This window comes from Rana temporaria, chromosome 12, assembly GCF_905171775.1.
Source record: "Rana temporaria chromosome 12, aRanTem1.1, whole genome shotgun sequence".
Lineage (NCBI taxonomy): Eukaryota > Metazoa > Chordata > Amphibia > Anura > Ranidae > Rana > Rana temporaria.
In genome coordinates, this window is record NC_053500.1 from 48965886 (window position 1) to 48979724 (window position 13839).

The 13839-nt window shown below is 42.6% G+C and overlaps 1 protein-coding gene across 1 annotated transcript in view; it reads right to left on the reverse strand.

The window, feature by feature from the left end:
- Positions 1-4754: 4754 nt before the first annotated feature.
- Positions 4755-13839, reverse strand: part of LOC120918510 (potassium channel subfamily K member 9-like) — an 82290-nt gene continuing 73205 nt past the window's right edge. Inside the window, exon 3 of the mRNA XM_040330123.1 lies at positions 4755-6098. Coding sequence (XP_040186057.1) covers positions 5182-6098 — 917 coding nt within the window. The 3' untranslated portion in view covers positions 4755-5181. The remainder of the gene's footprint in view (positions 6099-13839) is intronic.

The following is a 13839-nucleotide window of genomic DNA, read 5'->3' on the forward strand; positions in this document are numbered from 1 at the left end:
CACTCGTAGCCGAAAGAAGCCGAACGTCGGTGCGGCTCTATACTGCGCCTGCGCACCGACGTTCGGCTTCTTTCGGAAAATCGTGACGCGATGGATGCGACCGTCGGAAGCCTCTCGGAAGCCTGTCAATCAAGAAGGAACGCCCATTCCCGAAGCCCATACCCGGAAGCGACTGAGAGGATGCATCTCGTAAACGGGTAAGTACTGCACATATTTTAAAATAAATAGCCGATTCCCCTAGTAAAAACGAGCAGGAATCTAAGGGGGAAAAGTGCCCTCTAAGGGTGAACCCCCGCTTTAAGACCCGTATTAGACCTAAGAGAATTGAACAAAATGATTTTAGTTCAGAGTTTCAAGATGGAATCATTGCAGTCAGTAACGCAAGCTCTCACAAAGAACGAATGGATGCTATCCCTCGACCTGAAGGATGCATATTTGCATGTCCCAGTGCATGCGCAACTGCACAAGTACCTAAGGTTTGCAGTGGCGGACCAGCATTTTCAATTTACGTGCCTACCATTTGGCCTAGCAACCTCACCCAGAACCTTCTCCAAGGTTCTACTTCCGATAATAGCCATTCTACGCGCTTCATTACTTGGACGACATCCTGTTAACAGCAAAGGACCCACAAGTCCTTTTGAGTCATCGACAAACGTTAATAAACACACTGCAGAGGTTTGGATGGATGATCAATTGGGAGAAGAGCCAGTTAGAACCATCACAGAGAATATTGTTTTTAGGGGCGATCCTGGACACCCACAAAAACACGGTGGAACTTCCCAAACAGAAGATGGTAACCTTACTGAACAGGTTAGAAAGTGTATCCAGAAAACAATACCTGTCAGCGTCGAATTGCCTCAGTATCCTGGGGACACTCTCCTCAACTATCCCAATGGTGAAGTGGGCACATTGGAGGATAAGAACATTTCAGAAAGGTCTCCTCAAGCAATGGCAGAGACGATCAGTCAGACAAAAGATTAATTTAACTTGGGAAATGAAGAGATCCCTGGACTGGTGGAGAGACCCGGTAAACCTTCACAGGTGTCACCAATTAGTAACAGACCCACCTCAAGTAATAACTTCGGATGCGTCAGCATCAGGGTGGGGAGCACACCACGAGGGGCTGTTGGCTCAAGGCAAGTGGAAGTACAGAAGGAAGGAGGTCTCCAATGTCATAGAGTTAAGAGCGGCCTTGTGTGCGTTGGTAGCGTTACAGACACAGATCCAGAACAAGAGAGTGATAATACAGATGGACAACAGGGCAGCGGTCACTTACATAAAGAGACAGGGTGGAACGTGGAGCCAGTCACTGCTGAAAGAGGCGACACCCATAATGGAATGGGCACAACAAAACCTACTTGACCTGTCAGCAGTCTACATACCAGCACTGCAGAACTTTCTAGCGGACACACTGAACAGACAGGCCCTAGATCCCAACGAGTGGGCACTGAACCAGTCAGTATTCTATTGGATATGCAAACAATGGGGATATTCAGACCTGGATCTGATGGCGACGGCAACCAATACAAAGTGCAGGCATTTCTTAGCAAAGGCAAGGTTCCAGGAAGCGGAAGCAATAGACGCTCTCAACGCCAGATGGATCTGCAGGCTAGCGTATGCATTTCCTCCGATCCCCATAATCTTCAAACTACTCAACAGAGTAAGAACACACACAGGAACAGTCATAGCAATAATTCCCAAGGTGGTCACGCAGACCGTGGTTCCCATTACTAGTCATTGACAGTGGGCCAACCCATGCCTCTCCCGAACATCCCGGACCTATTACAACAGGGTCAGGTAGTACATGCAGACCCAGGAATTCTGCACTTAGCTGCCTGGAGGCTGAAGGGAGAAGGCTAACAGAAGCAGGACTTACCACAGAGGTGGCGAAGACATTATTGAAGGCTAGAACATCCACCACTAACCAAACGTATTCAAGGATATGGGAAGTATTCAAAGCTTTTGCAGAGGCATAACAGTTTAATCCCAGAACACCTTCAGAACCACAAATTCTGAATTTCCTTCAGACAGGTTTAGACAAGGGTTTCAGTGTCAGCACACTGAGAGTACAGGTCTCAGCCCTGTCAGCACTATCAGGAGTATAGTGGGCATCGCAATGTCTAATCCATCAATTTTTGAGAGCATGTACAAAAATTCGTCCTGTAAAAAGGTCATATGTCCCACCTTGGGACCTTCAAGTAGTGTTAGACTTTCTATCACAAGAAACCTTTAATAAAAGGACAGTCCACAACGTTAAGAAACATCTCAGCGAAGGCAGTGTTTCTCACGGCAATAACTTCCGGCAGAAGGGTATCGGAATTGCAGGCTCTAGGCTGCAAACCACCATACTCTTGTCTAATGACGGACAGAGTAGTGTTACGAACTCTATCACACTATAGACCGAAAGTCAATACATCATTCCATATAAACCAAGATATGGTACTTCCAACATTTCGGACAGATACAGCAGAGACACCGCATAGTCTGGATGTGGGGTCTGTCCTAGAAACCTACATAGAGTTGACAGAAACATTCAGAAAGACGAAAAATCTATTCGTTGTGTATGAAGGTCACAGAAAAGGGCTGGCAGCATCTAAAAGGACGCTGGCATCGTGGCTAGTTAGGGTCATAGGGAGAGCTTATGTGGCGAAACATCTAGATCCTCCAGCAGAGCTGAAAGCGCATTCCACGCGGGCGATGGCAACATCTTGGGCGAATTTCAGGGGAGTAACCCCCGAACTCATATGTAGGGCCGCAACTTGGGCGACCTTTAGTACATATCTAAACCACTATAAAGTGGATCCGCCGGCTTTAAGAACAGTGCAGTTTGGTTGCACGGTGTTACAGGGAGTGACATGAAGTAATGTCACAAATAAGTAAAGATACATAGTACTATATGTATAAATAAATAAGTACAGCATTACCCACCCGTTTGGTCTGGCGATTTGGTACATCCCATACGTATATGCTGTCATGCTGTGTCAGGAAAAGGGAAAGTGTTATACTTACCTAATGGTAATTTTCCTTTCCTGATGCAAGCATGACAGTATATATAGGTCCCCTCCCGGAAAAAAAGAGGGCCTTTCGCAGTGATACTAAATTATGAGAATACTGCGGTAAGGGAGGAGACCTACTTTTATAGTATAACCGGTCCTGATTGGGCATGGAGGCGGTGCCTTCCCATACGTATATGCTGTCATGCTTGCATCAAGAAAGGAAAATGACCGTTAGGTAGGTATAACATTTTCCCTTTTCTTAGCCGGCTTCCGGGTAGTGAATCCTGCGGGAGTGGGCGTTCCTATGCTGCAGTTAGTGATTGACATGATGACAAACACTACCCCCCCCCCCCCGTCGCATAAGGAGCGTCACGAGTTGCCGAAAGAAGCCGAACGTCGAGTCGGCGCTATATGGCGCCTGCGCACCGACGTTCGGCTTCTTTCGGCAACTCGTGACGCTCCTTATGCGACGGGGGGGGGGGGGTCGTGTTTGTTGGCAGCCGGCTAAGAAAATAGCTTTACAATGTATGTACAGCACAGCAAAAAAAATAAAAAAATCGGCATACTGATAATGTCGAGACTGAGCTCAATGTAATGTTAGAAAATTGTTTTTAGGGTGAACCCCCGCTTTAACCACTTAAGCCCCGGACAATTTCGCTGGCCAAAGACCAGGCCACTTTTGCGATTGGGCACTGCGTCGTTTTAACGGACAATTGCACGGTCGTGCGACGTGGCTCCCAAACAAAACTGACGTCCTTTTTTTCCCACAAATAGAGCTTTCTTTTGGTGGAATTTGATCACCTCTGCGGTTTTTATTTTCTGCGTTTTGCTATAATAAATATCCCTAAATAATATAATATAATATATTATATATATATATATATATATATATATAAAAATTCCCTCAGTTTAGGCCGGTACATATTCTTCTACATATTTTTGGTAAAAGAAAAAAACAAAATCGTAATAAGCATTTATTGATTGGTTCGCTCAAAAGTTATAGCGTCTACAAAATAGGGGATAGTTGTATGGCATTTTTATTTATTTTTTTGTACTAGTAATGGCGCAGTAATGACTGTGACATTATGGCGGACACATTGGACACTTTTGACAACATTTTGGGACCATTGTAATTTTTACAGTGATTGGTGCTATAAAAAACACACTGATTATTGTAAAAATGCACTGGAAGTGAAGGGGTTAACCACTAGGTGGCACTAAAGGGGTTAAGCGTGACCTAGGGAGTGCTTTGAACTGCTAGGGGGCGTGGCTTGCCGTGACACATCACTGATCACTGTTCCCGATGACAGGGAACAGACGATCAGTGACATGTCACTAGGAGATGTTGTGTTTACACTCAACATCTCCCCGTTCTTCAGCTCTGTGACCCGATCACGGGACACCGGCGGATATCCAGTCCTCGGGTCCCACGGGCGCGGTTACGGAGCTGGACGTGCGACCACATGGCCGGCAAATTGAAGGGGACCTATATATATATATACACGCCTATTTGCCCAGCCGTACCATTCTGTCGACGTAAATCTGCGTGCGGCGGTCCTTAATCGGTTAATTTACATTGTCCCTTCTATTTCTATATATGAATGATGGCACTAATTAATTTAAAAAAAGTACCCTTTTTCCTAATCAATATACACCTGTCACATGTTCCAGCTCTTTCCGTGTGGACGGATTTCTGCCAGTCACATGCTGTGTCACACCCCTCCAGCCTGTGTCTTAGAATAAAAGGAAGATGAAGCCTCCATCAATCTACATGTAATATCCAGCCCCCATTGAGTTTAGCTGGTTAGTGGGCATGGGAGAGGAGGGGAGGAGTGAGCTGTCATTTACCTCTGTATATCCACCCACATGTGTGTCTCTCTAGTCACATGGGCTGCTCAGATGTGATAGGGAGGAAATACTCAGCATAGAAACTCACTGAAAACTGAGCATGTGTAATCCCTAGCTGCATTGGGGACTTGGACAGAAGTGGGGGGAAGAGAACAGCAGGATCAACCAGGTGTTTTGCAGAATACATAAAACAAATCTCATAGTGAGCGAGTATGAACCGCATGTACTATATTATAAGATCAACAAGAATTTGATACTTGCATAAAATGCAGTCACCACATCTAAGGGCTGGTAAGCTCTAACATATTACATTTTTGTTTGTGTATTTACATATACTTCAAATAGATTTTCTCCTCACTCTGAAATGATCTGTGTATTGCTGGGTGTCGGGTGAAAAAAAGCTGTTGGGCGAGGAGAATCCAGTGTTATCTCGAGTGCTTAGTGAAATTTCATCGATTTTGTAAGAGATCGAGTTGTAGTAAACCGGGTTTGTGTGGCAGCTCAATGCTTCATGATGAGATATGGATGGACTGTTACAGAATGGGGATCTGTAACACATACATGCACAAAATGAACCAGCTCTAGAGGTTGCATTTGAAGATCTTCGTCTGCCCCGGTCATGGTCTTCCTGTATGAGAGGTATGAGGTTTATCTGGCTTGTTGCATCTCCTATTGGAAGAAAAATGGAACTCCGACTTCTGGCATCCATTTTTGACTGAAGACCGATTGTGTTCTGTACTCTCCGTAATGAAGCCCTTTCTTCTGCATCCCGTCTTTCATCTTCAGAGTTCATGGTCAGAAAGCGGAGGACTACCAAGTTAAGGAAAGCACCAATAACGGTCAGTCCCACAAGAATATACATGAAGCTAAATGCTACATAGGGTGGTTTCTTCTGCAATGCCTCATTCTTCTGGAGGGCAACAAAGTCTCCAAACCCAATGGTTGTAAGAGTAATAAAACAGTAATAGTAAGAGTGGAAAAATGTCCATCCTTCAAAATAGGAGAAGGCAGCTGCTCCAATGCCAAGGGTACCAATGCAAGACAGCAAGCCCACCATGACCATATTTTCCATAGACACCTCGGTCTTTCTCATGTGAAAACATTTTTTCAACTTCTTTAATAAGAATCTGACAAACGTGTTCATGCGTTCACCCAGACTTTGGAACATGACCAGGGTTAGTGGAATCCCAAGGACTGCATAGAACATACAGAAGACTTTTCCAGCATCAGTACCGGGAGCAGCATGACCGTATCCTGGAAGAGAACACAGAAAGCTCTGATGAGATCAAGGTAGATTTAGAGCATGTTTATCAATGTCTTAAAATTATTTTTAAGGGGACGTTTATATAAAGTCTAATGCCTTGTACACACAAATCGGAATTTCCGATGGAAAAAGTCAGGTGGAAACTTTTCATTGGATATTCCGACCGTGTGTGTGTGTGTGTGTGTGCCCCATCTGAGTTTTTCCATCGGAAATTTCAAAGGACTTAGAAAGAGAACATGTTCTCTTTTTTTCCGATGAAAAACATTTCTATCAGAAATTCCGTTTGTCTGTATGAAACTCCGACAGAGAAAAAAACATGTATGCTCAGAATCAAGTCAACGCATGCTCGAAAGCATTGAACTTAATTTTTCTCAGCTCGTCGTAGTGTTGTACGCCACCACGTTTTGGACGGTCGGAATTCGGTGTGACAGTGTGTATGCAAGACAGCTTGAACAGAATTCCGTCAGAAAAATCAGACGAGTTTATCCCGATGGAAATTCCGATCGTGTGTACAAGGCATTACTCCAATCAATATTTTTTTAAGCTTTGAATAGATCAAGAAAGGGTTATAAATAAAGCTTTATCAGGTTTTCATTGCCTTTAGAACAACATACTCAAAGAGGTGCTGGTAATGTTACATGCGTAGACAGATGAAGATAAACTTTAAACAATTTCAATAGCTCTGGCAAGGCAGCTCCCACACAAAGCTTTCCTTAACGGTCACCCAACAGTAGCTCAAGCCATAGAAATATCGAAAGGAACACCAGATCAAAACTGCATGAAAGAGTTCAAGATAACGTTAATTGTTGGTAAAAAAAAGTTGTATAAAGCAGCCAGTGCTCTTCATCTAAGTTTTAGGACTCCTTCATCCGCTTTTGGTCTGGTTATCCTCTCTGTATTTGTTTTTATTGCCACCTGTGTTCCTGTTAAAATTACCTGTTGCTTCTAATTCTATGCATTGAGGTGAAAAACCTACTGTAGTGCACCAGCCCCCCCCCCCCATTTTTACTCACCTTAGACCGTTTGTTCACTCGCCAGAAAAGCACACACACGGTCTGCCCTGTGACTCGGCTCTTGATTGGATAGATTTATAGCAGCGCAGCCATTGACTTATCTCTTTGAACCCTTAAGGCTGGGTTCACACCTATGCAAATTGCATGCGGCTTACACCGCATCCAATTTGCACAACATTTTAAAATACATTCATTTTAATGAGGCTGGTTCACATATGTGCGGGCATTCGCATTGCCCAAAAAATGTGTGCGTTTTCTAGGCATTGCGGTGCGAATTGTCTGCACATAATCTTCTATGGGAACGCATCTGTTTCGCAGATGTGTTCCGTTCTGAACACAAATTCTCTCCCTGCTCACTACACCTCCCCTCCCCCCGTTCCCAGGTCAGCTGATCCGCAGCTACAACTGAGAGGAACCACTGAACTGCCGTTTTTTTCTACTCGCAGAGAAAACAGAGCTGGAATTCGCACTGCACATATGTGAACCCAGCCTTAGACATTGGTTTTTAAAATGGCCAATTTCATACAAAAATAACTTGACCATTTCCCGCCCGCCGTATAGTAAAAGGACGGCAGTCAGAATGCACTCTCGTTCTGGGACGACATCATATAACGGCGCCCCAGAAGCGCCACTCTAGGACACAGCGTGACCCCGATTTCGGTAAAGAGCCGATGACGCTGCTCTTTACCCAAGTGATCGGCTGTGTCCAATTACAGCCGGTCACATGTAAACAAGGAAGTGCCGTTTATTGGCGCTGCTTGGCTCACTCTGACAGAGTGTGTGGTGAAGAGAGCCAATCAGTGGCATCTCCCCACAGGGGAGACCTGTACAGGTAATCAATGTCCTGATTACAGTACAGCCCCAACAGTGCCCATCAATGATACCTATCAGTGCCCATTAGTGATGCCAATCAGTGCCCATTAGTGATGCCAATCAGTGCCCATTAGTGATGCAAATCAGTGCCCATTAGTGATGCCAATCAGTGCCCATTAGTGATGCCAATCAGTGCTTGCTCATCAGTGCCACCCATCGGTGCCACCTATCATTGCCCACCAGTGCCACCTATCAGTGCTCATCAATGCCGCCTATCATTGCCCATCAGTGCCGCCTCATCAGAGCACATCAGTGAAGGAGAAAAATTACTTGTTTACAAAATTTACTGACAGAAACTAAGCAAAACTTTTTTCCAAACTTTTCATTCTTCTTTAGTTTTTTTTAGCAATAAATAAAAAACCCAGCAGTGATCAACCACTTTAGCCCCAGATAGATTTCTCCCCTTAATAACCAGGCCATTTTTTGCAATACAGCACTGCGTTGCTTCGACTGACAATTGTACGGTCAATGCGACATTGTACCCAAACAAAATTATTTTGGTGGCATATGATCACCGGTTTTTATTTTTAAACAAAAACCGTCAATCTTAAAAAAAATATTATATTTTTTCACTTTTTGCTATAAGATTAATATATAACAAATGCATTCATAATTTTGTAGAAAATAGACGTATATTGATTGGTTTGCGCAAAAGTTATCGTGTCTACAAACTATGGGACTTTTAACAGTTTTTATTGTTTTTACTGCTAGTAGTGGCGATCTGCGATTTTTAGCAGGACTGCAACAGTGCGGTGGACAAATCAAATCTGACCCCAAATTACACTTTTTGGGGACCAGTGACATTATTTTAAAAATGCACTGATAATGTAAAAATGACACTGGCAGGGAAGAGGTTAACACTATGGGATGGTCAAGGGGTTAAGTGTGTTTCCTCAAGCGTGTTCTAACTGTATGGGGGGATGGGCTACCAGGGACATGACAGATCACTGTTCCCAATCATTGGGAACAGTAGATCTGACATGTCCCATGTCAGAATGGGGAATCGCCTTGTTTGCAAAGGCAGTTCCCCGTTCTGCCTCTGTAATAGGCACTCGCGGGTCGCCGGTGGACATAGAGTCTGCCTGACACACGGGCACACTCGAGAGCATGCCCACCCACAACAGGTACAGCGATTCACGCAGGAAAGCCAACCTGTCGCAGTATATCCGCGTGAGCAGGTGGGCTAGTGGTTAAAAAACACCAAGAAAGCTCTATATGTGTGAAAAAATATTATAAAAATGTAATTTGGGTACAGTGTTCCTTGACCGTGCAATTGTCATTCAGAGTGTGACAGCGCTAAAAGCTGAAAATTAGCTTGGACAGGAAGGGGGTAAAAGTGCCCAGTAGGCAAGTGGTTAAATGGAAAGCTTGGCAAATAGGGCAAACGCCCCATGCATCACACTTGCTTTGCAAAATTAGATGATGCACTCTATCTCATAAAGACTAATTTACACCAACTGAATCGAGCTGCATTGCTCAAGGCAAAGAAGCTTGTTTTCAATGGTGCCATTTTATCGCTGCTGTTGTAACAAAATGCAAAAAACACAAAACAAAAAGGGGTAGATCCACGTACAACGGCACATTATTGCGCCGGGCGTAGCGTATCTAAGATACACTACGCCACTGTAACTTACTTGTTTTTGTTTCGAATCCTCAACGAATTCGGCCGTAAGTTACGGCGGCGTAGTGTATCTCTTGCGGCGTGAGGGCGCGGAATTCAAATGGATGTAATGGGGGCGTGTTTTATGTAAATACGTTGTGACCCGGACGTAAACAACGTTTTTTTTTAACTGCGCATGCGCCGTCCCTGGGGGTATCCCAGTGCGCATGCTCGAAATTTAACCGGAACAAGCTAATGCATACGACGGTGATGTCATTCTACGCAAATTCCTATTCGCGAACGACTTACGCAAACGACGTAAAAAATTCAAAATTTGTACGCGGGAACGACGGCCATACTTAACATTGATTACACCATATAGCACCTTTAACTATACGCCGGAAAAAGCCGAACGAAAACGACGTAAAAAAATGCGCCGGGCCGACGTACGTTCGTGGATCGTCGTAACTAGCTAATTTACATACTCGATGCGGATTTCGACGGAACGCCACCTAGCGGCCACCAAAAAATTGCAGCTTAGATCCGACGGCGTACTAAGACGTACGCCTGTCGGATCGATCCCAGATGCCGTCGTATCTTGTTTTGTGGATACAAAACAAAGATACGACGCGGGAAATTTAAAATTACACCGGCGTATCAGTAGATACGCCGGCGTAATCCTTTTGTGGATCTGCCCCAAAGAGTATTGATTTGTTTATATAGGGGAATGAGATTCACATAAAGAATTTGGTTTTAGTGGGGGAGGTAAAGTAAAGTAAAAATAATGTATAAAGTGACTCAAGCGCTGATAAATATTCTGAAATTCCAAATAAATGTGTAAAATAATTAATAGATGTTCAAATGATAAAAGCTGCAACCAAATAGATGTGTTTCAAACACTGTGGCATGTAAAATAAAAATTGTGTACAGTAGTTGCGCTAAAATCAACCTAATAAATACAAAACACACCTTAAAATATATGCAAACGTGCTAGTGCAATAGGATCAAGAACGATTTTTAAATGTCCATGAAACAGGCGCCTTGGTATTGGTAAACTAGTGCAATAAATCGATAGAATACCTAAAATCAAAGAGATTATATATAAATGTCCACCAAACTGGTACAAATAGGCTTGTCTGTTTATTAAACAGTCTCTGCAAGTGGTTCCTAATATACCGCAATCACTGCTAATCACAAGCTGAGTGGTAGAGATTTCAGATGCTTGCTACCAATGTTCTGAGATTTATTTGAGAGCCCACTCGAAGCAATCAAAAAAGAAAGATACATAGTGCAATATGCTGATGCTGGGTTCTGAGACACTACAGTGCAAGTACAACTCACATGCCATCAGATGAACTCCGGCACATAATACGATCAGATAAAAATACTGGACTCCTCAGGTCTCGTCACTGGGCTCCTCCCCTACGCTACCTTGAAAAAGTCACATTGACAAGTGAAGTAACGCGTAGGGGAGGAGCCCAGTGACGAGACCCGAGGAGACTGAGGAGTTCAGTATTTTTATCTGATCGTATTATGTGCTGGAGTTCATCAGAAGCGTCTCAGTAGCCAGCATCAGCATATTGCACTATGCATCTTTCTTTTTGATGTATTTGAGAGCCCACTAGAAGCAATCTCGGAACATTGGTAGCAAGCGTCTGAAATCTCTACCACTCAGCTTGTGATTAGCAGTGATTGCGGTATTTTAGGAACCACTTGCAGAGACTGTTTAATCAATAGACAAGCCTATTTGTACCAGTTTGTGACATTTATATATAATCTTTGATTTTAGGTATCCTATTTATTCATTTATTGCACTAGTTTACCAAGGCACCTGTTTCGTGGACATTTAAAAATATTTCATGATCCTACTGCACTAGCACTTTTGCATATATTTAAAGGTGTGTTTTGTATTAGGTTGATTTTAGCGCAACTACACAATTTTTATTTTAACGTAAAAATAACTACTCCCCCTGTTTTTGTTTTTTCTCACAATTTGGAGGAGGATAGTAATGGGGACAGGGAGATGGAACTTCTCCCCCCTCCTCTCAAAAGTAAAAGATATATAGACACGGGTAAGTGAGGGGTATAGGAGTCACACACATATGCGTGTACGCGTTTATATGCATGCACGTATATGTCTTCCCCCCGCTTTTAAATTTTTTTTTTTTTTTTCAGAAGGGGAGAAGATGGGGAAACGAGTTTGCTCCCATGTGCCTCTTTCTCTCGTCTATTCTGTTTTTTTTTAGAAGGCACAGGAGAAAAAAAAAAAGTATATGCCGCGGTATAGTTTAATTTTTAAATGCATGTTTAGAGGATGGATCCTTTTATGTACCAGGCACAGTTTACCCTCTATTTTCAGGATAAAAAAGTGAGTGTTATACGCCAATAAATACAGTATATGTAGCAATGTATTTTTATTTGTATGTATTTATGTGAATTTGAGAATGTTTTGTATTTTTATGTAGGATTTGCAAATGGTTTTGCAAAAGTTATGTGAAAAAATTTAATGAAAACAATATATATATATATATATATATATATATATATATATATATATATATATATATATATATATATATATATATATATATATATATATATAAAATAAAAAAAAATATATAATATATATATATATATATACATATACATACACACACATACACACACACATATACATATACATATACACGCATACATACAGTACCGACCAAAAGTTTGGACACACCTTCTCATTCAAAGAGTTTTCTTTATTTTCATGACTATAAAAATTGTAGATTCACACTACTGAAGGCATCAAAACTATGAATGAACACATGTGGAATTATACATAACAAAAAAGTGTGAAACAACTGAAAATATATTTCATATTCTAGGTTCTTCAAAGTAGCCACCTTTTGCTTTGATTACTGCTTGGCACACTCTTGGCATTCTCTTGATGAGCTTCAAGAGGTAGTCACCTGGCGCAGCACCCCATCACTCTCCTTCTTGGTCAAATAGCCCTTACACAGCCTGGAGGTGTGTTTGGGGTCATTGTCCTGTTGAAAAATAAATGATGGTCCAACTAAACGCAAACCGGATGGAATAGCATGCCGCTGCAAGATGCTGTGGCAGCCATGCTGGTTCAGTATGCCTTCAATTTTGAATAAATCCCCAACAGTGTCACCAGCAAAGCACCCCCACACCATCACACCTCCTCCTCCATGCTTCACGGTGGGAACCAGGCATGTAGAGTCCATCCGTTCACCTTTTCTGCGTTGCACAAAGACAGGGGGGTTGGAACCAAAGATCTCAAGTTTGGACTCATCAGACCAAAGCACAGATTTCCACTGGTCTAATGTCCATCCCTTGTGTTCTTTAGCCCAAACAAGTCTCTTCTGCTTGTTGCCTTTCTTTAGTTTCCTAGCAGATATTCTACCATGAAGGCCTGATTCACACAGTCTCCTCCTAACAGTTTTAGAGATGTGTCTGCTGCAAAAGGTGGCTACTTTGAAGAACCTAGAATATGAAATATATTTTCAGTTGTTTCACACTTTTTGTTATGTATAATTCCACATGTGTTAATTCATAGTTTTGATGCCTTCTGTGTGAATCTACAAAGCCATGAAAATAAAGAAAACTCTTTGAATGAGAAGGTGTGTCCAAACTTTTGGTCTGTATAATATATATATATATATATATATATATATATATATATATATATATTAGTGCTGTCAAGCGATTAAAATTTCTAATCGCATTAATGTCATAGTTAACTCACGATTAATCGCGCGATTAAGGAGGTTCACCCTTTAAAACATTTTTTTTTTGTTTTCTTATTTATTTTATTTTTTTTTATAATATTAAATTGTGTTTTTTTTGTTTTTTTACATTCTGATCACTTTTATTGCTGTCACAAGGAATGTAAACATCCCTTGTGACAGCAATAGGTGGTGACAGGTCCTCTTTATGGAGGGATCGGGGGTCTAAAAGACCTCCGAGCCCTCCTTTGCACTTCAAAGTATTCAGATCGCCGAAAACGGCGATTCTGAATACTGTGTACTTTTTTTAAATCCGGCACCATTGGCAGCCGAGAAACCCGGAAGTGACGTCATGACGCCGCTTCCGTGTTTTCAATGCGGAGACTGAATCAAAGCCGTTTACGGCTTAGTGTCAGTCTCCGCCTGGACACAGAAGGAGCCGGATGGAGGATCGGGTCTCCCGGGAGGCCCGGTCAGAGCGGCGAAAGGCGGCGGGAGGGGGGGGGGG